At 50.0% G+C, this 26,215-nt stretch overlaps 1 protein-coding gene across 2 annotated transcripts; it reads left to right on the top strand.

Annotated features, from left to right (window-relative positions):
- Positions 1-11,985: 11,985 nt before the first annotated feature.
- Positions 11,986-25,702, top strand: SLC25A48 (solute carrier family 25 member 48; the record flags this gene model as incomplete). 2 transcript variants are annotated; one of them, XM_082490067.1, is made up of 7 exons in its annotated part: positions 11,986-12,031; positions 13,987-14,030; positions 17,492-17,563; positions 18,157-18,445; positions 19,642-19,890; positions 21,163-21,296; positions 25,547-25,702. In XM_082490067.1, 7 exons carry the CDS (start codon positions 11,986-11,988, stop codon positions 25,700-25,702), a joined length of 990 nt encoding a protein of 329 aa, XP_082346193.1. The 2 variants fall into 2 exon arrangements, with proteins under 2 accessions (XP_082346193.1, XP_082346194.1); XM_082490068.1 differs by lacking the exon at positions 25,547-25,702 and adding an exon at positions 24,832-24,954 and having other exon boundaries at positions 18,157-18,409.
- Between the last annotated feature and the right edge of the window lie 513 nt (positions 25,703-26,215).

Here is a 26,215-nt window from a genome sequence, read left to right on the forward strand (position 1 = left end):
AGTCAGATTTCCAGCGTCTCCTTGTTCCGGCTTTTGAGAAAACATCAAGCAAAGCCGATTGCTGTAGCAGCCAGAAAGTGGGTACAAAGCCCCTCTCTCCGGGTGGTGACACTACAACAGCGCTGCACCGGGTCATTTTTACTAAAAAGGAAGGTGGCGCTGCCAGGTGACACAGAAGACATCAGCTTCTTCACGCTCGAGGTACGATTCATGGCAGCTCTAGTATTTAAACAGAGTGAGTAGCTTCAGTGGTGTGCTAGAAATAAGGGTCGAGCCTGTTTTTCAGCTTGGATGCCCCGGGGACCCTGTGCCGATTGCCAGATTGCTTCCTGGAGGAGAGCGTGACTCGGCCATCAAACATTTTTTTTTACCCTTTGTATTCTGCTTTATGTACCCAAAGCTGCTCCTTACGGGGTGCAGATGTTTCTCAGACTGAGTTATCACAGAAAACGGACAGGAGAAGGAACTACTGAAAACTCAAGAGGAGCCAAAGGGAAACCACAGCGCTCTTGAATCACCAGTAAGGAAAGAGTTGGGTAGAAAACCATAAATGTTTGGGGGTTTTTCAGCAATCACTGCTGCTGTCTCATGGGGGAATGAAGGGACAGAAACTAGGATGACGCTACTTAGGGACCATCAAGGAACTCTAAAGTTTAATAAAATATAAAAAAAAAAAAAACCAAACCAAAACAAAACAACCAAGGAAAAGGAAAGGCGATAACCCAGGCAGGGAGCGCGGCTGCAGGTCCATGCTGGAGGTGAGCTGGTGGGGAGCAGCAGCAGCTCGGGTGGCTCAATCCCAGCCCCAGCCTGTGTGTGAGCTAATGGCATTAATGCTGCTAATTGCACTAATTGCATTTAACTGTGTTATAAGTGGACCTGAGCAGCTTCGGGGCTTGCAGTTATTTCCCTCCAGGCTCCCCAGGTCCTTTGCTGCCGGAGTAGCTCTGCTGATGGAGCCGGGACACCTCAGGAGTGACAGGGATGAAGGCAAAGCACACCCAGACACGGTGCCTACAGGTGCAGCTTTGAGGTTTGGGTCCCGCAGCCTAAAGAAAACATCGTGCAGCAGCAAGCGGCGATGGGGTAATAAAACAAGCTGAAAGTTTCTGTTTGCCCTCATGTGCAGCAGTTCTGGACTAGTATTTTTTGTATGATTTTTCACCGTTTTTCCACTGAGCAGCAATAGTGGATGGAGTGGGATGATCTTGGGATAATTTAGGAACTCCTCTTCTGATGTTTTGTGTAAGTCCCTCACTGGGAGCATTTTTTTCCCTTCTTGCCTTTCTTCTCTGCCTTTTTAAAATCCAGATGCCTGGGGTTTGAGAGGCAGGGCTGAGCGGGCTGGGTACCACGTGCCCTGTCTGAGGGATGCTGAGGCTGGAAACAGCACAGCCCCAGCCTGCCCTTGGCAGGATCCTCACTCTCGGTGCCTATTCCTCTCCCCATCCTCACGCAGCAGCAATAACAAAAATTCACTCAGCTTTGGACAGCCTCCTCTGATATTGCTATTCCTGACTGAGATAGGCAGAAAGCCAGAGAAATGATGCTGAAACTATTATTAAAAAAAAAAAAACAAAACCAAAAACCAAACAAAAAAACCACAACAAACCAAACAAAACAAAACCTGAGAGAAGGTAACAATATTCCATATGTAAAAATGTCACAGTCCCAACTCGAAAGGGTACTCGCCACCCTTGGCTCGTTAAGACCAGTCTGTCGGCTGCATCTGCTAGCTGGCACCTGCCTGTACTCACTGAATGGAAAATAATTGCATAGGTGGTGAGCCAAATGCTGAAAATCATGGTCCTCAGGGTGGTCCGCATCAGAGCGGAGGCATGGGAGAGACACAGCCACCTTCGCTAGAGCCGCAGGATCAGAGGAAACCCAAGAGCAGCCAGGAGCAAAAGCATGGCAGGGTTTTTAAGAGAGAAAACCAGCTTTTTAAACCATTGCGTAGCTGATGATGAGCGAGGCATATGCATTTAACGTTGAAATGAAATGGATTTAAAAGCCATCATGAAAAAATGATCTCAGATGCCGAGTCCTGCGAAAGCTCCTGCAGGACGTTTGGTGGCCGGAGAGTGCTCGCAGCCCCCACCATCACCTGCCTCCCTTATCCATGTCCCCATCCCTGTCCGTCCCGCAAGCACCACAGCGAAACCTGCAGCACGCTCTCCTCCCAGCGGCAGTCTCCTCCGAATTAGGGAATATCAAAGGAAAGGGCAGAAGGCAGTGTTTGGCAGTGGCAGCACAGCCTGGTTTTATCATTAGTTAGGGCAAGATGCTGCCTTTAAAAACAGAAAATGAAGCTTTGGATCATACCGACGGAGTGAAATACTTTTTACTGCCTCCTGAGATGTGATGCTGTAGGAAAGCTCTGACTCTCAGCCCCGAGGACAGGACTGACGCAGCCCAACTGTGCCCAGCTCGTCCCCCGCGAGCAGACGGGGCATTTTCAGATGGGTAAAATAAATACCAACTGCGTTGTCATTGGTAATGAATTTCAAATGTTGGGAAGGGACAAGGACCCTTCGGATGGTGGTAAAGGACTATTTTTATACTTCAGCAGTTCAGGGAGGCCAAGCCGTGGTTTTCTCATCATTAGGTTAAAAAGAAATGTGGATATATGCCCTCCCCCACCAGCAGAGAGAATACAACTTGTGCGAAGCTCATTGATGCTTTCTGCTCGGCTCCAAGCAATGAGCCTGGTCTCACCGAACCCCCTTCACTGGCTTTGTCCCCCTCAAACGCAGCGTTGGACACCCGGGGCGTGCCGAGACCCAGCGGGGAACTGCAAGATCTTGCTATGCTAATTTTATCAAAGCAGAGGAAAAATGATTTTTTTTCCAAGATACAAACTCAAAGCAGCTGGATGGGACGTGCCAACAGGACCCAGCCTTTCTCTGTCATATTAAATTAAAGTCTTCAGGTGGGGTTGTAGCAGACAGGTCTGTGCAGAGCCTGAATTGACATCCAAACAGGAAAATTCTTTAATATTCCCCCTGAATGCACACACCACCTGCAGCAGCCCGCGGGGTCTGTCCCGCTCGGTGGAGACCCCGGCTCAGTGCTGGTGTACGCAGGTTAACAGCACCCTCTGCAGCCACGCCACACCAGCGAAAGCCGGGAGAACCCCGCCTGGGAGAAGCGTTTTAATCCATCTTCCCTTATAAATGGAGACCGTTATTTTGGCTTCTCATTAACTTAGGAGAAACTCGCAGTTAAGATATCAGCTTGGCGTAAAGCGCATCAGATGTGGAGTCCCCCGTCCCTGTCCGGCAGGTCCGGGCTGGGTCTCATCCGTGATGAGACTGCGATGCTCCAGCGGCTGTGGCCATAGTCGGATCCCAGAACAAAGTCAGCTATGGCAACACGTACTTTAACGATCCAGACAAACTCTAACATGTTTAATTCCTTTTTGGTAGTGCCTGCTTTGAAAAAAATAAAAATAAAAATGAGAAAAGTATTCCAGTTAATCAGCAGCAGCAGAAGTGTTGTTTTGTAGGATATAGGGGAATATGTTATCTAAAAACTAACAAAGAAGAAGATTGCTCCGTGTGTTGCAATTTAGTATTTGAGGAATTTTATAAGATTGTGCTGCGTAGGGCTGGAAAACCCTTTAGCTGCTATGCTAAAAAGACACTCTCCCTTAGTTTGAACGACCAAAACCATTAATTTCTCAACCCCGGAGCCTTAGGAGGGCTGCCTGTGTTTCCGATGGATGCACCAAAGCACCGTCTGAGGAGCTGATGGGGCACCAAAGCAGGGCTCTGTGGAGGGAGGGTAGTCATAGCAACTGCTCAAAAAGCACCGACAAATGGCTTTTTTTTTTTTTTTTTGGCTGGGTAATTTATCACGTTTCCTTTTGGTGGCACTGTCTGCCCAAATATTATCAAATCATCAGCTGCTGTTTCAGGTGGAAATTCCTCCTTTGGGTCTGGCTTCCTCCAGGTACAAAGCCGCAGCTCTTGCCGCTGGGGGACACACGCTGCAGTAAATTGTTTCTGTTGCTTCCCCAGGTTTTGGAGGAAAGGTGTCGATCCACGCAATTAGCTATTTAGTCAGCATTGCAACAGCGATACATATCCGCTGGGCAAACTGGAGAGAAACTCTTAATGCTGGTCCAGGCTGGACCTGAAGATTTTTGTGTATAACTTTCTTTTGGTAGCGGTCACACCGATGGGGACTCTGGAATGACAGCAAGGATTCACAGTAATGAGCCGTTTGCAACAATAATGCATTTTGAAGAATGAGCATTTCCTTGAGCTTTGGACAGATGCCGCAAAAGCACTATTTGGACCACATCTGGGCTCTGAACCATGCACTTCCAGAGGGAAAAGCATCCACACAAAGCCCATCGACCTGACACATGTGGACCCCAGCGTGGGGAGACAAGTGCTGGGACAGCCCCACGTCCCACGGCAACACCAAAAAGCAGTGTGAGATGCTGTCGCACGGGGAGGTGACCCTTCATGGTCCCCTTCAGGCTGCTGAGACCCACCTGCCTGGATGCAAATGTGACCATAGGCAATGAGCAATTGGATTTGCCAGCATTACCTTGACTTTGGTTTTTTCTTTGAAATACTTGTTGTAGCTTCACTTTGTTAACGCTCAGCAGAAGGGTCGGCTCTTTGCTCCAGCGTATTTGCTTCCCCTGTTTCTCCAGGCAGCTGGAGATGGGCAGCTCTTACTTAGTCCCACAGCCTGCCACCGAGCACCGGGGCAGGTCCCACGCGTGGCCGCAGGGAAGGGGTCACAGGCAGGAGTTAGTGTTTAAGGCGTTTCTCATCTTGGAGCCAAAATGCACAAGGATGCATCCAGTCCCAGCGAAAGGCGCAATAGTCTTCCCTGCCTTACTAGCCTTTGAGGAACCTCCAGAGGGACCTTCTTGGAGTCCTGACTTAAAAAGTCACATAATTGTCACGAAGAGGTTCACAAAGAGTGAATTTCTGGCTCAGGCACAACCACCAGGATTTCTCCAGCAGACTCCAGGCTCCGCTCCTCATTTTCCAATTTTCACTCTGCTGCATTTTTCATAGCCGAGCCCTTCCCAGCTGCTGTCTTGATTTTTTTCCTTTCACTAGCAGTGATGCTGCGAGTCCTTCCAGCAAGGATGAAGGCGAATTCTTCCTATAGACTCCACAGTGAATTAATGGAGCTTAAATAGGACATTGTGAGCAGGGAGTCAGTGGGACTGAACACGAACAAAGGATGTTTCTCCGCTAACACAAATGAGAAACTGTCTCACTGTGCTTGTTTAATCAAATCGGTGCCCACAAAGAAGTGGTGCTTGCTTCTCTCACGTAAATTTTCCTGCAGCTTTCAAGCGCTCTGATTAGTATATGCAACTTCGAAGATCTCAATTTAACTGTCTTGTTTGCCATTATTCTTCCTGATATTGATTGCAGAGATGTTTCCATTCGAATAGGAGTGTTCACCTTCTGAAATTAGGCCGTCCCTCTTTCCCCGAGGACGATGAGCTTCTACCCCATCCCAGCGGCGCCTGGCAACATAACAAAATCCCTTTCCTGCACGAGAATAATAGAAAAAAGGGTGGAAAGATATTTGGAGGGGTAAACATGGAGGAAACTATTTAGCTGGAGACAACCAGACACGGACACACAAAACCTCATTTAAACTAAATTTTAGGACTAAGTAGTTTAATTACTGACAGTTACTGAGGTTTTCAAGGCAATTTACAAAAGCGGGGCTCCAAACTGCCATTTATGTTTCTGGAGAGTTAGATATCCAGCTCCCACAAGCTGAAAAGAATGTTTTTCTTCTAATTTGCAATTGCCAGTGGGGTTTGTGTGAGGAACTGCGTAGACATGTGCTGCTGTTACAGACATGCGATTCAGCATATGCATATAAGCAGGGGGGGTTTGATTGCATGAAGTTGGAGCTCAAACGGAGCTCCTCTCATCTGCTGAGCCTCTGGTGTCTGACTTGACGCAAGACCTGAAAGCCAAGAGGGGGAATTATTTTACCTAAATGTGGATTTCTGTAGTGGAAATGTGTACACCTGAGCTTAGGTTCCCACTGGATCACAAGCCACAGCTCATCTTAGATGCCTAAAGGCTGCTGAGATGCCCACCTCAGGCAGACAACTGCAGGAGGGAAACGTAAAGTTCAAAGGGACAAATCCTGTCCCAAATGTTGAGAAGATTCCTCTCCACCACCATCCCTTTCTCCGGGACCTTCTCAGCCCTGCAGACCTGTGCCTGCCTCCATCTCCTCTTCTTCCCCTTCGCTTCTGCTCCTGCCCGCTCGCACAGGCTCTGCTTTGGCTCCAGTCCTCTCAGCTCCCCTCCACCGTCAGAGAGGACAGGACAACCATCAAAACTGACAAACACCTCTTAAGGCCACACACTTCTTTCAAAGCTTTCTTCCATGTTTCTGCTGTTGTTTTCCAATAAAAACTGGCCGAGGCTCAGATTTTCTCATTCATGTGTTTGAGCAAAATTACTTGTTCTTTCTGCTTGAAACATTAACCCTCATCCAAGAAATGAAAACATAGAGAGCCTGGTGAACTTCCAAGGGCATTTTACAGGGACTTTTGTCCATCAGGAGCTCACTGTCAGGGGGGTAGCATGTCATGGTCACATTTGAAGTATTTTGGGGTTTAGAAAGAGAGTTTGGGCAGCCTGGGCGGGACTTTGCCTCGCAGCCACCGGCAGGCCGGAGGGCAGCGAATGCATGATCTCTCCTACAGCTATTTGCAGTGAAAGTACTTTGGGGTGGCTGTTGCAGACGCTTGGCTGATGGAGCATGAAGCTCCCCAAGCTTCCAACTTGCTTGTCACCTCCAGAGACATTCCTGTCTCTAACCTTGGAGAAAAACTCCTCCCTGCTCAACCCCTCTTTCTACGTGCTCCAGTTCCCTCCGTGAGAGCGTGGAGGGTCTGACGTGTAGGAGAGCAAGTCACGGGAGTCAACGTTTCCTAGAGAGACCTGGGAAAGTATTTTTCCCACGACCGTCACGTTGCTACTGCACGCAGCACAGCCTGCGCTGTAAAATTCTGCTCTGGTTGAACATCAACCCGTCCCTTGATCTCCTCTTCGGCAGCTCGCTCTCTTCTCTGTCAATATAATGGTGGTGCGGGTGAAAGTACCATGAAGTGTGGTGGGGCTGAGTTCGAGCACCGCCAGCGAGCGGCTGTTGATGATACAGTCAAAGCCTGGAAACTCGTTCATGCCTTTGAGCAAAGTGCTCCACTTAGGCTCATTAGCAGTATAACCACACGTTGCCCGTCCAGCCGCCTCTGCCAGAGAAACTTCCTGCTCTTTCACGGTCTTATCAATGGCTGCTGTGTGGAAAATGAACCTGGGGGATGGGAGCAGGGAGCGTGAGTCACAGCTGGCTGTCTCCTCCCAACAGGACAGAGAAAAATGCCTTTTCTTCCATACTGTAGCCGCCCGTTGCAGCATTGCTCTGCTCTCAGCTTCAAGCACGTCCTTTCCGAGCCGGCTCATCTCAGCCAGATCCTCCTCGGCTTGTGGGAGCGTCAGCCTTGCCCGGCTGGGGGGGTGGCTGCAGCCCGCCAGGCTCCAGATGCTGCTGCTTCTCTTGCTCTCCAGAAATTGTGGCAGAGGAAGACCTCAGAAACGTCAGAGAGGGCTGTCTGCGGCCGTCAAGTGAAGATGTTGGATGGTGCTAGGGAGCTGCTCGTAGGACATTGCCCTGACCGCTGGCTGGTGCTCAGCCAGGCTGTGAACTGGAAAGATGCGTTGGATGTAACTGGGAAATCTCCTGGTCCCTCTAGGCTGAGGGCAGCCTGTCCCAGGAGGTCTGCTCCAGCATTTCATCAGCGGAGTCTTGCCTGTAGGTCTGCAGACACATCTTCTCATGGGACATCAGCTACTTCAGCTTTGTCAGAGGTGTTCCCTACATAATAGCATAAGCAAATGGCTGATGGAAAGACCGGAGGATTCCCCTCACTGCCAATTCCTTCCTGGAACGCTATTTCTCCAGTGAATCCTACCCAGCTCCAGGGCAAGGAAGGGCAGAGAAAAGCTTTGCAGCCATTGATAGCGGGTCCCTCCATGCTTCTTTCTGGTGTCTTCATAGTCCCTAATCCATCTCCCACGCACATTTCTGCAGAGAAATCACTCACGTCTCGCTGCCCACAGAAAGGAGCTTGTTCGGTAGCTCCTGGAGGGGATAACTAGTTCTACTCTGTGGCCTTTGAGATGTCTTCCAGCTGCCTGGATCTGTCTGATTGCTGGAGCCCGGGAAGTTGTCTTCTTATCACTGCTCGCACATTGCTTCAGGCTTTTTCATTTTCTGGCCTCTGCTCATGGGACCGAGCCCCTCAAAGAGACACCAAGCACGAGACGCTGATGACCAGTGACTTTGGACGCAGCAGTGAGGTTTAATGTTATTTTACTTGTACATTGCTCAGCAGTTTAAGCCATTATATGTTATTAATAGGTTAATATTTAAAGGGGATTCATCCCTGGATCAGCTGTATTTCCAGTGAAATGCATCATAGCCCAGAAATCTTTCACGGTTGGACAAGAAATGTATAATCCCCTTTCACCTCTAACATACTCTGTCCCTGTTGAGTCGTTTCTTTAGTTCCCAGAGCCGTTAAGTGTGAATCTACCACGAGTTACCGAGTCTGCCCCAGTCCCTGCCTTGCAGTGCTCGCCCAGAGAAAATACCCGGCCCCTGGTAAGGGGGTGGGAAACTTCTTCCCTTTTATCAGTAGCATTATAAACTGTTGTGGAAAGAATGAAAGCTGGTCAAAAGAGTGCGGTACGGTGGAAAAACCATGGGTTTGTAGTTGAGGAGGAGGCGAATCAGGAGTGCTGAGGATGACACAATCTCCCTGTTCCCCCTCTTGGCAGGAGGAAGAGGATTCCTCATCCCTAATCTAAACCACGCTCAGCTCCCGCCGACCAGCGCTTGTTGTGAGCGGCCACAAGCCCAGGGTGGGATTCAGAGCGGCAGAATGGATAGATGCCTTCCCGGTTCTCCGTACGGCACTGCTGCCTGTTATCAGTAAAAGGAGATCCTCCGTCAGCTGGGAGACGGAGGTGTATGCGCAGGTCTCAACAAACAGCAGCGTATCCCATGCTGCTGGCTGAAGATAAGAGCCACGAGCTTCTCAGCCCGCCGGCAGGACTCAGCAGCAGGCTGGAAAGTCTGTTTGAGTGCAAAGATGCCCCAGCTCGCGCCACCGTCCAAAGCAGGGGAGTTCTGCTTAGCTTTAAGCGGTCCCAGTTCACTCCAGCGTTAAGAGCCGCTTGGCAAAACGCCAGCAGACGGACCAGCGGCGGCACGGGATTACTTGTGCACAAACCGCCGAGAGGTGCCGCAGTCTGCGTGGGGACGGCTCCTCTCCTCGCCATCCGTAGCTGACAGTTATGATAAACTCTCCTTCTGAGTTGCGGCCACTTCTCTTTAGGGGCAAAACACCCCCTCACCCACCAGAGAGCAGCAGGGCACTGAGGGGCCACGCGAATATTAACCCCTCCGCGCCTGCGCACAGGTCTGGGGCTGATTTGTCGTGGGTATCGCTAACAGCAGCCGGGGGCAAGAGCCGTAAGCGTCCTGCACCCCTGCCCGCTGCTGGGGTGAGTGTGTCCACAGGTACGGCGGCAAGAGCATCTCGGTTCACCTTCTGCGTCCATCCCAGCGTCTCTACCTTCCTCTTCTAGGCTAGGAGTTGTTTACAATAAAGGCTCCATAACCTGTTGAACTCTTGGTTCAACATTACACAAAGACCATTTCCAGTGTTCTCCCCGAGTCAGCAGATGTTCTGAATTTGGCGTGGAAATGTGTTACTCACAGTTAAAGAGAATTCCTATGATTAAGGCTGTTATCTGAATAATTACCTCATTCAGCCAGCTTTTTCTTCTGGCTTTGCAAGAATATGTGCATGAAAGATGCATATTTCTGTATTGCTCTTTCTGTATTACTGTATACATGGAATCACATTTCTTCTAAAACGAAGAAACCAAATTTATTTGAGCAAACAAATAACCGACAGGTTTCCACAGTGCTTGTGCCCTACATGTTGTCTACAACATTTATCCAGGACCACAGACCCCTGACACCCACTCTGCACCATTTGAGACCTGGTGCTTGAGGAAAATCCTCCTCATGCAGAACATGCGTTGTTATATACATTGAAAAATCTAAAGTTTCAGGTGTAGATTATCGGAACTGATAACTATGCACCTAATATCACATTTCTATAAGCAGTTTCTAGACAAAAGCTCCCTTCAGCCAACTCAGCGATAAGGTTTCTTGTGTATATGTGCATGCACATAAGGGGACATTGTTTTAAGGTCAGCTTGAATAATTATGTCTCTTTTTGTGGAAAATATTAATTCATCAATGGAAATTAAAATACTGATTAAGAAAAAACTTTTAAATATTTATATTTTCAGCCAGTATTTTGGTGTTCAGGATTTCTTGTTTATGAACTATCAACATTTTCTGTAGTTACCAGAATATACAGATAAAATACATTTCAACAAACCCCAATCTGGTATTCCAGGAAGGCAATGCAGCACAAACCTGGTGCCAATCTTTTTAGAAAGCCTCCAAAACTGATCCAAGGAACTGCTATCTGCAGAAATCTGACCTCTGTGGAACAAAATTCACTTTGGGCTGCAGTAAACCACAGCCAGATGTGACAGACGTATGCGATCAGTTGTGAAGGGCCAAAGCATCTTCTGCAGAGCAAAGTTGTGCCCCTGAAGCTCAAGAGGAGTTTTGTGATGGAGTCGGTGAGCACGAGGGTATCAGTGATCTGCTTGAGGACCAGAAGGATGTCCTGCTGTTGCATGCCCGCATGGCATTCAGGGGCGAAACATTAGATTTTGCTAATTGAAAGTGCCACACAGGAGGCACAACAGCCAGGCTGAGCTCAAAATCAGGTATTTACCATTCGGCAAAGAGAGCCCAGTCTTTGGCATCAATCAGAAAGGCATGTTAGGAATTGCCAGAAAAAAAGGTTTGGGATCAAAACAGAAAATGCCTTTACGCTGCTGAATGCCTGATTTGTTCCTATCACTTGTGGCTCTGGCTGCCCAGTTCAAAGACTTTTAAAATAAATGACAGAGGAGGGTGAAAAGGAGTATCTTGCATGAAAGGGGAATTAAATCGAGCCGGGCTCTTGACTCTGGGAAAGGCAGGGCTGAGGGAGAAGCAGGTGACAGAGGTATGAGAAAATTGTGAATGCTACAGAGAAGGAAGGGGGTAGGGAGCAATTGTTCACTGCTTGCCAAAATACAGAAAATTGGGACTTCTCCTGAAAAGATAATACAGATATTGGGGGTATCTCCTGAAAAGATAATCGTTGGGAGTATTTCCTGAAGAGACAAGGCAGTGTGATTTCTGTGAAGCAAACAGAGATGTTTTCCAGTTGAGTAAGGCTGTGCGAGTTACGCTTTTTATCTCTGGATTTATATCTTCAATTTAAGAATTTACAGCATACTTCCCCAATAATCCCTGATTTTCCCCCATCCTACGGAAACCCCCGATGCTGCTTTTCCGTCTCCTCGCTGCCACCAGCCCCAGCGCAAAAAGGAGCACGGCCCGACCCCCGTTACCTGACGGTCGGAATCATCAGAAACACCGCCACCGCCTCCCCCCCCCCCCCCCCCGGGGTGTCTCCCCACCGCCGGACCCGGTGCGGCGCCTTTAAGGCCCGGCGCGTGATGTCACTCCGGCTGGGAGACACTCGGCGGCGCGCGCCGGGCTGCCGCGGGGACCGCGGACCGGAGGGGACCCCCTGTGGCCGCTGGGGACCCCCTGTCCGGAGGGGACCCCCTGTGGCCGGCGGGGACCCCCTGTGGCCGGTGGGGATTCCCTGTCCGGTGGGACACCCTGTGCGGCGGAGACGCCGTGCCCGGAGGGGACCCCCTTCCCGGTGAGGACCCCTGTGCGGAGTGACCCCCTGCCCGGAGGGGACCCCCTTCCCGGCGGGGACCCCTCACCCCGCCGGCGGGCCGGGCTCGGCGGCGCAGAATGGGCAGCTTCCAGCTGCAGGACTTCGCGGCGGGCTGGGTGGGCGGTAAGTGGCGCCGTGGGCTCGGGGGTGTGGGGGGTGGAAGACAGGGGAAGCGGGGACAGGGACAGGGACAGGAGCGTGCGTGGGAATAAAATCCCCCGTGTCACCCACGGTCTGTGCCTCCGACCGGCGCGCTCGTACCAGAGGGTTCGTGCTGCGCTTTGCTTTGCTTTAGCTCAGAAGTGCAGTTTAATCCCATTTCCACGGGGCGGGATACTTAAAATTGAAATGTCAGTACGTGTGATGCTGCCCCGCGCCCGGGGAGGTGGGGAGGGGGCGGCTGCCACAGCCACCCCCTACGCCCCCGGTCCCCGCCGGCTCTCGGGGCTGGAAGCGCCGCCGGGCTCGGGGGCGAGCAGCCGGGGCTGGCAGTAGCCAACCCGGGGTCGCCCAGCCGCCACACACCCCCGGGGGGGGAGGCACCGCCTGGCTTTGACCCCTCTTCGATCGCGATACGGCGAAGAGGGCGGCGGTGCTGGCAGACAGGGGTATCGATCCCGCCCGCTGGAAATGCTGAGGGCAAACACCGGGAAAACAGATAACAGAAAGAAAAGGAAACGCGAGGATCTATAGAGGCGCCCGTAATGTAGGATGTCATCCAGAACTGGAAGTTCCCACTGGGTTTAACAGCTGATAAGGGGCACGGCTAAGCTGCCCCGCTCCCCGGACGGGCTGCAGGAGCGGCCGGGCAGAGGGACAATTGCAGCACCGGCCACCACAGACCAGAGCTACCAGGCTCAGGATACGGATGTGAGATGGCTCACGGATCCGAACCGGCCAGCTGAGGTTAATAGGTTGGCTGACTCTTAAAAAAACCCAGAACCTCTGCCAAAAGGTTATGCATGCAGCTGATTTTTGGATGTTTGCAGCCTGCAGAGGCCGTGCAGCACACAATCTGTCCCGCTGCTATTGCCGCACAGGGTGGGCAGGACGTGCGGTGGGACAGGAGTGGGACAGGACGTGGAGGGGGTGAGCGACCACCAGCTCCCAGTGTCGGTGGCAGCGGCCAGTTTTCATGCATAGCACTAGACCATGGGTGATCTCAGGTTAAGGTCCAGGAGGAGAGAGGACATTTTATAATGCATTTTTGAGTAAAGTCATCATGGGTTGACCAAGGATGTGATGCTCTTTTCAGTCCCCATCCATTACGAGTGAGAAATTTCATGTGGTCTCTACAGCGCTTGGGGACACTGATTTACATGGAGACTTGCAGATGTGGAAGCAGCACAAACTACCCACCATCTCCACAAACACCCTGAAAACTGCCAGTGCTGTTTGCTATGAGCACACAAACCCATATCCTGGCCATGGCACATGGGTTGCTCCGTCCTCCCAGAGAAGGGGGACACCAAGCTGTGCTCTGCCCCACCGTGGGGGCTCCTGGCAGTGAGCGGCATGGGGAGGTGGGCAGGACAGCGTGTGGGAATGGGCCAGTTTCTCCTGGAGAACCATGGGGAATGAGGCTGGATGGGACTGTAGAAATTGATACATGAATCATCCCTGACAGATAATTCTATAAACTGCTCTTAAAACAGTTAAGGACAAGAGTTTGCAGTCCCCATCAGCAGTTGGCTTGCTATCCGAGCCAGCAGAAAGCGTTTCCTCGTGTCTAACCTGAATCTCACCGTTTTGAAGCTAAATATTTGCATGAGCTTACAAGAGTGCGAGGGGGGATGTTCATGGACAGGACATACGAATTCCCCACCTCCTCCTCTTGCTTGGATGCCTTTGAGATGTAAAGTTGATAGAGTCCAGCAGAGTATTTGGGGGAATATGCGCGAGTGTTTCTGCCCAGCTTTTGCCTGTTGTCAGAGAGAGGGCACTGCGCTGGGCGCTGCTCTGGCCCAGTATGGCTGTTTTGGTGGAAATATCTCCTCCTCCCCTATAAAACCATCGCTTCCTGTCCCGTCACAAAAGCTTCTTCAATGTATCATGTAATACTTTGCTTTCATCCCCAGGAGCTGCCAGCGTGGTTGTGGGCCACCCCCTGGACACGATCAAGGTAAAACACTTTGAACCATGCTCTCACGTCACCACCCAAAAATGCCACCAACGGGGAGGTGGCTTCTCTCGAGATGACGCTTCAAAAGACCTTCACTTCCCCCGCCACCCCAAGGGGGAATTTAGCCTGGGTAGAAATGTTTTCGTAGACTTTAGCCTTTGTTCCTCTCCAACGCTCATTTCGAACGAGAAACTAAAAGAACTGGCTGATACGTGTGAGTTCCTCCAGTGAGGATTAATGCTGAAAATTAAACCTGGCCTTACTTAATGTGTGCTTTACCAAACAGTTCTGCCAATGTTTTATTGAACTTTGCCACAGACAAGTATTCAAAGGGCAACGGGGGAACTGTATTTGTTTTGCTGCAGGCATATTTTTACGTGTTTTCCTAGTGTCGGCAATGCTGGAAGGGCAGAGTGCTGAAATGGTTATCCCAGGGCTATGAGACGCGATATTTACTATTCCCGCAAGACAATTACTCGGCAGAGGGAAGGATTTAGAGATGTAAGAAGATATTTGCTAGTGTGATGCAGACAAGCCCATGCACACACCAACACAGCCTGACCCAGCCGAGCCGACCATCCCTACTAATGCAGAGATACAGAGGAAGATCCTGTTCTTTTGCCTTTCTCCTTTCGTACAGCATGTGAGGCATCCCTGGGCAGCTTTCATTGCTTCGACTGCTCGGCCCATGTCCTCTGACGTGGTTCAAGCCAGGGTTCAGTCAGGTGGGGCTGTCAGATGAGACTGACCCAAGAGCCAGTGGTCTTCTTTGCACCTTAGAGACCCTTGGAGGGCGATGGGGAGGAGGCAGGGTCCAGCGTGGCCAACGTCGCATCCCTTCCCCAGCCATCACAGCCATCCCCTTGCCCACAGCCGGCTCTCCTGGGATCAGGAGACGGCCTGCCCGCCTTATCCTTAGGGAGCTGCTTGGGTGAGATCAGCGCCAGGAGCATCGCCGTGTGAGGATGGGTGTGGACCCAACCCAGAGATGGGTGCTGCCCGCACCACCCCAGCGATGGGCAGGGACAGCGCAGGCAGGATCTGCCCAGGGTTGCCAAGGCAATCCCCATCTCAGGCTGGCCGTCAGGGCATCGTTGCCAGGTTTGGGGGAGTTTAGCAACAACTGAGAGAGGATCCTGCTGGGAAGCATTGAGTTTCTGGGTGCCAAGAAGGAGCGAGCCCATCCTTCGGTGCTAAGAAAGACAACTGTCAGGCTGACCCCTCTGTTGCCCTTGGCTTTGGACGTGGCCTGGGAATACCAAGTAGGCAGACTTGTTATCTTTCCAAATTTAGCGGAAGGGAAAGCGGAAAGGAGAGTTTTTACATGGCACTAAGCTCAGCGGCATTCGCAGCCTTTGGGGGACGGCGGGTCCTTCCCCACCTGGAGGAGAGGCCAAGACTTGAAGGAAAGGTTGGATGGGGTCTGTGGTATCTGCACCGTGGTTGCCATCGAGCAGGTCTCCTCCTTCAGCTGGGCCCTTCCCAGCATCACAGCTTCCATCAAACCCAAGCAGCTGTTTTTCCACAGACTTGCAAAACTGTAGAGAGTTTTACATTTACTCACTTGTCAGCCTCCACACTGCATTCATTTCCCCAGGACTTTCTTCAGTTTCTGGGTGTCACCTAAGGACCCCGTCTAATTAAAATGTAACAGAAAGGAGGTTTCCTGAGGAATATCCATACTGCTCCCAGCTGCGTTTGACAGAGATGCCAGCAGGGATTTCAGCACTGGGCGTTAACAGCTTAGCTAAGGGGCATATGTCTGAGGAGCAGCGCGTGGGGACACCCAGTTGCCCTCAGTTACTCAAAAAATGTATTAACTTGAACTTCTAAACACCTGGTTACTGTGTAAAAGAAAAAAAAACAAGCCCACGGAGGTGAAATGGAAATGTCTGGACTAAGCGTGCAAGCGAAGCCAGGAGGGAACGCAGGGCTGTGCACCGCGGTCACCCTGTCCCGAGCTGCCCAGGGTGCAGCTGGTCCCCCCATCTCCCCGTCCCTGCTACCCCCGGCGTGAGTCACAGCACACACAGGTCTGCGCCCCCGGCCCCGGCCTGCCCGCGTTGCGCAACGTGTCCTGCATGAGCCGCAGCCATCATCTTCATGTACCGGCTTGTTTATAAGGGCTCGGTAAATATTCGTTCGGCTTTCGCTGCCGCCTTCTTGGTGGCCTCTGGCCAGGCGCGGAGCGGCGCCCGCGGGCAGACGGCTGCACGGAGCAGCCCCGGGGCGAGGGGAGAGCCCCGGCTTCGTTCCTTCTCTCTCCCCGGACAGGGTTCCGCCGTGGCACCCCACCGGGGAGGCTCTTGCGGGGCTCCAGGCCAAGCGATGGTGTCCTTCAACCCTGCTCTTTGCTGTCCAGAAGGTCTCCCCAGGCACGAACTCCAGAGGACACTCATTCCTTTGGGCTTTAAATTCCCAAATAACGTTCCCACTTCACCCTGGTGTAAGTCAGGGCTGAGCCACTGGAGGGGACCGGGCACTGTCCCTCCAGCACAGGCTGGCACTGTTCCCTCCAGGCTTTGTTTTGTCATTCCTGCTAGCGGCAATGGATCTGGATCTGGATCTGGATCTGGATCTGGATCTGGTTCTGACCAGAAATGTCCCCATTCCCTAAAAATGTCCCCCATAGAGCACATGTGAGCGTCTTCCTATAAAAAATGAGCTCCAGCCTCAGCCAAGACTAATTGCTGAAGCCCCAGGTCCTGCGAACCAAACAGGGTTTCCATTTCCTCACACACCTCTAAGCCCCCCAAATCCATCACTTTTTAGGACTTTTTTTATTGCAAACTTGTCAGCAGTTTGAATGAAAGATGATCTAAATATATGTGTGCCTATATATATGTGTGTGAGAAGGGGAAAGCGTGTTGAATCATACAGCTTTGTCGTGATTTACACGCCGTTTCTTACAGCTGTTGTAGGCATTTTTTGGAAGGCGTGTAACCATTGCTTTCCAGAAACAAAATGTCTTTGTTGGACATGATGCAAAAAACGTAATTTTGAGTGAAGCATGGAGAATTTCTGAGACGGAACTCAATTCTTTTGGCTCCATTTAGCATGGCTATGTCTTCCTTCCTCCTTCAGCGACACATCCCAACCTCCACTGAGAGTCCCCAAATGGAGGAGACCACATCACTCTCCGATTTCCACAGGAATCAGGACCTTGCCAATGCGAGCGCTGTGGCGGGCCGGGGTAGCTGCTCTGGATTCGAGAGCAATTTGATAGTCATCGATTCCAGATGTTGCAAAAAAGCTTCAGACCTCTGAGATCCCCTTTAGCCCTGCTTCTGGCAAAGTTCGAGGGGGGTGGATGCACATATATCTTGTTTTATTGCTCTGTTTTCTTTACAACTAAGGAAGGATCCGTTCTCAAAGCCAAGTACACATTGTTTACGTAGCAAGAGCTTTCACTGGGCTGGAAGCATCGGGTTTTAATTGCCTTTTATGAATGTCTTTTGCAGACCCGTTTGCAAGCGGGACAAGGGTATGGAAACACACTCAACTGTGTTCTCACTGTGTACAGAAATGAGTCTGTAAGTACTTTATCTCACCTAAAATGCGCTGGTAGAAAATGCAAATAGATAAATAGATAAATACATACAGGATTATACAAAATCGCTGTTGACACCGCACATATGAAGACCAATAAAGCTGGTGCAGTTGAGCCTGCAGATCCCTATAGCCTTCTCCTGCTTAACTCTAAGGTAACTCTCTTGGTTACTCCCATAGGGAAAAGACAGATCCCCGGCAGGGAGCGATAAATGACACTGCCCGTGTCTCCGCAAGCGTCAGGGTGTTATGTCCACAGCGGCTGCTTTGCCCGTACCCACTGGCAAAGCTCTGCTGGAGGTATTTTGCTGACTTTGGTGATGCCAGGACAGAAGCTGCCGTGAGAGGGACTTGCACCTGGGTTCCTGTGCTTTCAGCATATCCCGGATTCTGCACAATTTTTACAAACCTTTAGCAGTAGGAATTAATTAGCGTGTTGTCCTGGTTTGAGGTGCAAACAGTTGGTTCCAGGAGACACCTGCGACGCGTAATGACATTTCTGGCGGGACGGACAAGTTGGGGTTTACGCTGCTCAGTGCTGTTTGCTCCCTTAACTCCTGCTCCCTCCCCTGGGTAGGTGGCCGGCTTCTTCAAAGGCATGTCCTTCCCGCTGGCCAGCATTGCCGTCTACAGCTCCGTGGTGTTCGGCGTCTTCAGCAACACGCAGCGGCTCCTCAGCCAGCTCCGCCACGGAGACCCGGCCCGTGCGCCGGTGCTCGCCGACGTGGCTCTGGCCAGCATGGTGGCAGGGTTCATCTCTGTGGGCATCGGCACTCCTGTGGACCTGGTAAAGATCAGGCTGCAGATGCAAACGGAGCCGTACATTGAAGGTAGGAAGCAAGAGTTTCTTTTTCCTTTCTCTGCCTGTCCTCGGTGTTCACCAAGAGCTTTAGGACAACTTTGCTTCAAGGCCCAGCTCTCTGCTGCCCTGTGCCACCGCCGTTGAGCTAAAGGTGCTTCCTTCAGCCTCAGGGTGGACCCCATCCTGCGCAGCTCAAGGGGAGGGTTTTTACCAATGACATTGATCGGATCTCCGCTGGCATTTCCAGCTGATTGGGATCTATAATGAACACAGGGGCAGGTCTGCTCGGGACCAGGAGCCGCAGGAGCCGCCTTCCCTACGCGGCCGTGGGGCAGGAACAGCGAGTCCCCGGGCTGTCGGGTCCCCTGGAGATCCCACCAGCAGCACCACAGCTGCCAGAGGTAATGCCAGCTCCCCATCTGCTGCTGCACGCTCAGTCCCACGTATATTTGCTCATAAGCCCCCAAAATTTCACATGCACATTGGAAAACCGCTGGCTTATTTGGGGCAGGGTTACAGGTACGCAGGCGCAGGCAAGGCGAGTCAGGAGGGGACACCGGCAGGGTGGCAGTGGGCAGCTGTAACCTCTCCAGAAGATGTAGGCAGAAGGAGCTGCTTCTGCTGGAGGCGGCGGCTGAGTTTCATCGCAGGCTGCCAGCGGGGAGCGAACCCCACCAGAGCCCCCGCACAGCCCGAGGAAGAGGCGGCGCAGCTTCAGAGCTCAATAGCTTGGATGTCAGCAGTTTCACTAACACCTTTCTCATAATGACAGTTGTGGTGTTTAACTGTGGAATATTGCCGTTTCTGTATTGCTCTGATAAAATAACATTATGTCCATTTTTAAAAGCTTCCAGGCAGCTTAGCAACCTAATGCCCTTTCCAAAAGCAGCTCGGTCCTCTGCACCAGAAGGGCCAGACTCTGAAGATGTCAGGGCTTTCAACGATGCAGCTTGGCACCAGATGTGGTTAAAAATCCATGAAATTTGGGCGCATGGATTTCATTTGGAAGTTCATTTGGAAATCCTACTCGGCACATATTGGGAAGCATGCAGAGTATCTACGAAAAATCAGTCCTGAAGTATCTAAATGTCTTTTAAAAATGGACCTAAGTCTTCTTTCTAAAAACCTTTCTTGCCACGCTACATCTTGATCCCAGCAAAAGAAAATGGGTGGCAGCGGTTTCTGTTGGATGCCAGTGGGCTTTTGAGAGGAGTTTTGTAGCAATATAGCTATTATAACAGTTGTTATATTTTTTTGCAGCCAACATTAAAGTGAAGCCCACGGTTCCCGGATTTCCTGTGTACCGAGGCCCGATTCACTGCTTTAGGACGGTCCTACAGAAAGAGGGGATAGCAGGAATCTACCGAGGCGTGGGAGCAATGCTGCTGAGGGATGTTCCTGGGTACTGCCTCTATTTCATCCCGTACACGTTTTTCTGTGGCTGGATTTCCTCTGATGGAGGCATTTCCCCTAGTCCCTCCTCCATCTGGCTGGCGGGGGGTTTAGCAGGTAAGCCCCTATTTTTCCCACAACATTGCTAAAACAAGGACAGGAAGGTTCCCGGGGGTGGCTCCGCATCCTTCTGGTCACCAGGAGAGGACATGGGGCTGAACGACCTTCCTCCCCTGGGGCCAGGTCCCCTGGCACCGCAGCTGCGCTTTATGACTCGACAGACTTTATGGAAGTCACGTTATCAGATCTTCCTCAGGCTCAGTGTCAGCAAGAGGGAAAACAGCCGGTGCCTTCATCTCTTCGGATGTCCCACGGCAGCCTGCGTATCACGTTGCCAATGACATACAGCAGCCAAGATGCCTCCAGAAGAGGACTTCAACCTGTTGGCTGCCCACCAGGAGGGTGTGCCCCCTCCCGGCACGTAGCAGAAGCAGAGTTGACTGCTATTCATCTTTTCCTTATTTTTTTTTTTTTTTCTCCCCCGTGTACACCTTCCAGTAAGGGTGGCACGTGCATTCCCCACCGCGCTTACATCTGTAAGGTCACCCCTACACCCTCTCCCCATTTCTTGGCCACTTCTAAATCGCAGACCCCTAAACGCAGCTCAATCTTTAGCTCAGGTAATGATTACAAAATGCCCTCTCCGTTTCTCCTGCAAATAAACAGAGCCCTGGCCCATCTGAACAGCTTCTCTGGTATGCCCCCACACTCACGTAGGCCCAAACAAGCTCTTGTCTGTCCAACTGGGCCATGTATTTCGGTCAGACGCTGACCTTTTCTGAGAGGCAAAACATCCCGCTCAGCTGCAGGCTAATCAATGTAAATAGTTTCTTTACAGGAGTGATGATGTACCTCAGCTGCGTGGAGCCTAATCCTGGTTACATGAGATGGACCAGCCTCTTATTTGCATTCTCAGCTCAAACTTTGCTTTTCAACAGTATTATCTGAGGACTCCGTTTGTTGTTTTTTGTTTTTTTTTTTTTTTCTGAAATTGCCCCAACCAGCAGCTCCCTGCAGTGTGGGCTCTTCCCACGGCACGTCCACGCTCCACCAGAGGCACGGCAGAAGATGTGTTTGCTCCTGGGGGAGCACCTCCTGGGCCATCTGCATGTGACTCCCAGCATAACCCCCGAAATCTCAATGCTTCTTCCAGAAACAGGGAACTTCGCTCCCAGAAATACCGTTCCTGTGCCTGAGCAGCGTGAATGCCCTGAAACGAAAATGCCGTGAACGTGATGTGGTAGAGGAGAGGTGAATTTCTGAGTTCACTGACCTACGGTCAAGGAAATAGAGAGAAGAAATTGTTCAAATACTTCTGCATTTTTCTAGGAGCCATTTCCTGGGGGACTGCTACTCCAATGGATGTTGTGAAAAGTCGACTTCAGGCAGATGGAGTTTATTTAAACAAGTACAAAGGGACCCTTGACTGTATCTTGCAGAGCTACCAGAACGAGGGCCTGAAAGTAAGTGATATTTGAAGTAAAATCTGGGCATTAGGCATTTAATCGTCAATTGGGAAATCCAATGGCTGTTACAAACCTATATCTGCAGGGTTGAGAGACAGCTAAAGCTAAAGTATACTAAATACACTGCTAAATTATAACAATGACAGTAGGTGATTATAGTGCGGATTCTTTCTGAATCATAATAGTGAGAGTAACAATGCGCCTTACAGCAATGGAAAAATGAATGACTGGGGGTCACGGTCTGCTGCTGTAATTAACTTCAAATGACACTTCGTGTGAGTGCATTTAATTGTGGAGGTGATTTGATTTATCATAAATTCCAGGGAGAAAATCTTGCCTCTGTGATTGCTTCGACAAAATGCAGAGGTCAAATGTTTCCCATTGACACCGACGTCGGTGGGAATTGATTCCAGCGGGACCGCGCTGGCACCCAAGATGCGTTTGGTCACCTTGGGCAACGCTTTGGTGGAACTGATGCTGCAGTTCGCACTGCTCACCCTCATTTTCCTCCGAGATAGAGCCGATCGATTGAAAATGCTCTTAAATCAGAATTGCTTTGGCGTCGAATGCGAAGAAGGGCTGTATGCCAAAAAAAACCCCCTTATCTCCTCTTTCTGACTTTGTCTATTAGTGTCATAAAAGTTGTTTGCTCTGCCTGCAAACTTTGCCTCAGTTGAGTGTGAGTGGCAGAGAAGTGGGGTTTGCGGCTTTATTGCACTCCCAATGCATGGTTATGAGAAGCGATGTCTTCTCATATTGAAATAAATCTGTATTTAAGTTGTCATCAAAACATCATGCGGGCTTTTAGCTCCAAAGTGTTAATTTTCACATTCCCAGGGAAAAGTAACAAGTTACAAAAAGGAAAATAATCTGCAAAATCCCAAGTCAATGTGATTTAAATATTTGCCAACATGCCACCATATTACAGCAGCTGTGACAGCAGCCGGCAGTCTGGTTTGGGTTTTGCCATTGAGAGAAGAAAATCCCTCTCGTATGAAGCACAGGTAGCGGGAGGGATGCTGAAGACGGTGCTCGGGTGGTCGGCGGAGGGTCAGGGTGCCCCAGGCTCCGCGCAGGCTGCCTGCCCTGCGCGTTCAGTTTGGCACGTAGTTTCACAGTAAAACACAGGATGGCTGAAAAGGGAATTTCCATGTGCTTTCCCTTCTCTCTCCATCCTCATCCTCACCCTCTCCCACCCTTATCCCACCTGAATATTAACAACTAGTTCAGGCACTTAATTTTTTTTGGTTGAGGTCTGAGCTGCTTGTAGTTTTTCTGCTCTCATGCCCGGACCAAAGCTGGCAATAGGATTGAGTAATAGCTGACGATAAGACCAGATCCTTCTCTCACAAGGAAAATCTTTCTATATGTTAGGAGACACAGAACTGATAAATGGCAAACCCGTTTTCGGGTCTGGATATTTTCATTCTGAGACAGAGGAAGAGCATTCACAGTGTTGAAAATAATTGCCTGGCACACACAAAAAAATGTAAATATAGCCCTTGTCTTTCTCCATAGTCAGGTGTGTTCATTCTGATGAGAAAAAATTATGCCTCTGGGCTTTTCTTCATAAATCTTCATTATTATTTATCTTGGCTCTCCTGTGTTACTTTATGGATACTGCAAAAATTTGAATTTCCTCCCAGAAAATTCTATCATTCTTAACAAAATAAAAGATCCAAATAAATTGAGTAATATCCAAAATATCCCAATACTGCAATTTCCCGTTGCAAACTCTATCCTAAATGATGTGAAGATGTTTTGATTCTGTCTGGTACAAGTCAGCACCATGCGCTGGATTTATTGGATAGAAGGTACTGTTGTGTTTAGCAGAGCTCAGTATGTCCGGGGAAATACTAGTAAGATATTTATGGGCTTCTTCCTTCTTCCATGCTTCCTTACAGTAGCCGTGGGAGTTTTGCCTTTGTCGAGCCTGGAAGGGGGCTTGCTTTGCTGATGTTACTTTTCACGTCTATTCTGAACTTCTGGTGTTTAGATTAGTGACCGCAGCGATTAGCCTGGGTGCTTGACGGAGTGGTTTTGTGAGAAACAGGCGAGCAGAGATACTCCCTGCGATCATCTTTTTGTAAACAGGCTCACCCAGAGTGAGTGATTTGTGCACACCCTTGCACCTACCAGGCAATAGTGTTTGTAACGAGGGGGATTTTCAAAAGGAGACAAGGCAACGCCAGGAGTGACAAGGGCCCCTTCTCCACTTTCTAGAAAGCACATTTACCACTGATGATGAGAGGGCTGGAGCGCCTCTCCCATGAGGACAGGCTGAGAGAGTTAAGGTTCTTCAGCCTGGAGAAGAGAAGGCTCCGGGGAGACCTTATAGTGGCCTTCCAGTACCTAAACAGGGCCTACAGGAAAGATGGAGAGGGACTCTTTACAAGGGCATGGAGTGGTAGGACGAGGGTGAATGGCTTCAAACTGGAAGAAGGTAGATTTAGATTAGACATGAGGAAGAATTTTTTCCCTGTGAGGACAGTGAGCCCCTGGCGCAGGTTGCCCCGAGAAGCTGTGGCTGCCCCATCCCCGGATGTGTTCAAGGCCAGGTTGGACGGGGCTTGGAGCAACCTGGCTGGGGGGAGGTGTCCCTGCCCAGGGCAGGGGGGTGGAATGAGATAATCTTCAAGGTCCCTTCCAACCCAAACCGTTCTATGATTCCATGATTCAAGCACTTAAAAAACGCAGGGTCTTGTAAGTGCCAGTATCTTTCAAAAAATATATATATTGAGCAGAATGGGGAAGTCTGGCTGTTTATATTCATATTTATTATCTTAATGAAAGAAAACACTGGGATGACCTTAGGAAACTAAGCTTGACCTTAGGAACCCACATGTGAAAATATCAGCTTCTATCAAATATTTTTCCCAAAGCCAGTGGCAAGAGCTGGTTCTCAGCAAGGTGCAGAGTAAGTCTCGTTTTCTGCTGCTTGAGAAATTGTTTCTATGCTCAAAGGTGAAAGCTGCAAAGTAGTCTGCGTGGCACAGCACCCGCATCGGCTGGGCTGGCTCCCAGCCACACCGCTCCCTCTCCGCTTCCCAAACGCCTTCTGTGCCCAAAGACCCAGCCCCGGGAGTCAGAGTGTTTGCTGCATGAAAGCAACAGCTTTCTTCTTGTACCCTTGGGGTTTGCATGACCCCTGCGTGCTTATGTATGTAAGGGGAAGGAGGGACTGTAGCTAAGTAGGACAACATTGGAAGATGTTTTAGGTTTCCTGCTTTCTGCTCTACACCAGTGGCATGAGGTCATTTTTTACCCTCTACCTCTTGTAGCTCCTGCTGGCGGACAGAGAGGGGTTCCACAGGGAGCATGGAGCCCAATGATACCAAACCAGTGACTTTTGCCATTGCGTTTCTGTTCTCCAGCGCAGTCTTCAGCAAAGACCAGCAGTGAGAGCTTATCTCCTGAGCAAACCCAAGATTTGGTTCTTCAGAATCCCACCATGACTTCGCTCAATGTTTTCTTCTTCTTCTTAAAATAGCCAGTATATTCCTATGCTCTAACCTTTCTCCATCCCCAACAGGTCTTTTTTAGGGGCACCACGGTCAATGCAGTGCGAGGATTCCCAATGAGTTCAGCCATGTTTCTTGGCTATGAACTTTCCCTCAAAGCAATGAAAAGAGACCAAACTGAGACCAATCCTTAACTTCCAGGTCAGCGCATAAAGACCCTCTAGCTTTATTAAAACTAGAGAATTAATCTTTGAAACAAATGGAGTTGCAATTGTATAGATCCTCTGCAAGTCACATAACTTACATGTGCACCTACATTTGAATAGTCGAACGCTTTTCAAATTTGGGTCTGTGGGATTCAGAGCGGACAATAGATGTGTCGATGGATTTTGGTTTCATTCCAGATCTCCTGGAATTGCATTACAACCCATTCTGATTGCTGTGATTGCTTTAATGAGTGTGAATCAGAAAAGAAAATCTGAAAGAAGAACATTCTCTAACATTGCCTAAGTTTGGAAGTATCATTCTCACTGAAGTCCCTGCACAATATCCTTTCCTCCTTTGCTCCATCCGCACAGACCTGAAATTAAGCCCTTTCAAAATGTCTTGACTATCAACTCACAGTTTCACTCTTTCCCCCATAAACCTAGGGTTGCATAAAGGAGCAGCGTTAAAAATACCTGATTACAGAAACTTTTTTAGCAGTTAAATACTCAAGATTATTCTTCGCAGTCTTTGCTGTTTTCTGCCGTACGTTATAAACCCCCTTCTTTCTTATTTCAAAAGTGTTGCCAAGAAGACCTGAGTGTCTCCTGCTTTCCCGAGCCAAATCAGCAGCATGGTGTTGGTGAGGGCTCAGCTGCTCTCACTGAAGACTCCTGTCCTGCACCTGTGCCATCTCCTTTCTTGTCTGCCGTGGACTTAGTCCCTGGAGGACTCTGAAAACTGCACCAGCTCAATCAAATCCAAAGACCGCTTTCTTCTCAAATCTTTCACTCTGTTGTCTAAGAGCACCTTAATAATTCCCATGTTGGTCTTGGGCCTTTTCACCGATGCCATTTTTCCCATTGAGCCGAGAGAACAACCTACTTCCCTTACCCACACCAGTGGGATACACCCAAAACCAGCCCAACCGACATCCCCTGAGGGATGCCTTGTGTACAACACTGGGGATAATGCTCGTCTTTTTTGTGAGCGAGGAAAGGGGGAGCTGTGATGGGTGCACAAGTGCTTTTTGTGTCACCGAATCCTAGCTTGCTTTCTGGATCAAAGAAATGGGTGACTTCACCCGTACAAACGGATACTCGTGTTTTACATCACCAAACTCTCCAGTTTGCGACAATTTAACACATTATCATGAAAAAAATATGAAGGGCTTCAACAACTTCAGTTACCCAAAGTATAAATTAAATTGGGAAACAAGAGGATGTTAAATTCAGAGACTAAGCTGCTCTT

This window comes from Vanellus vanellus (assembly GCF_965231255.1).
Source record: "Vanellus vanellus genome assembly, chromosome: 13".
NCBI classification, from domain to species: Eukaryota; Metazoa; Chordata; class Aves; order Charadriiformes; family Charadriidae; genus Vanellus; species Vanellus vanellus.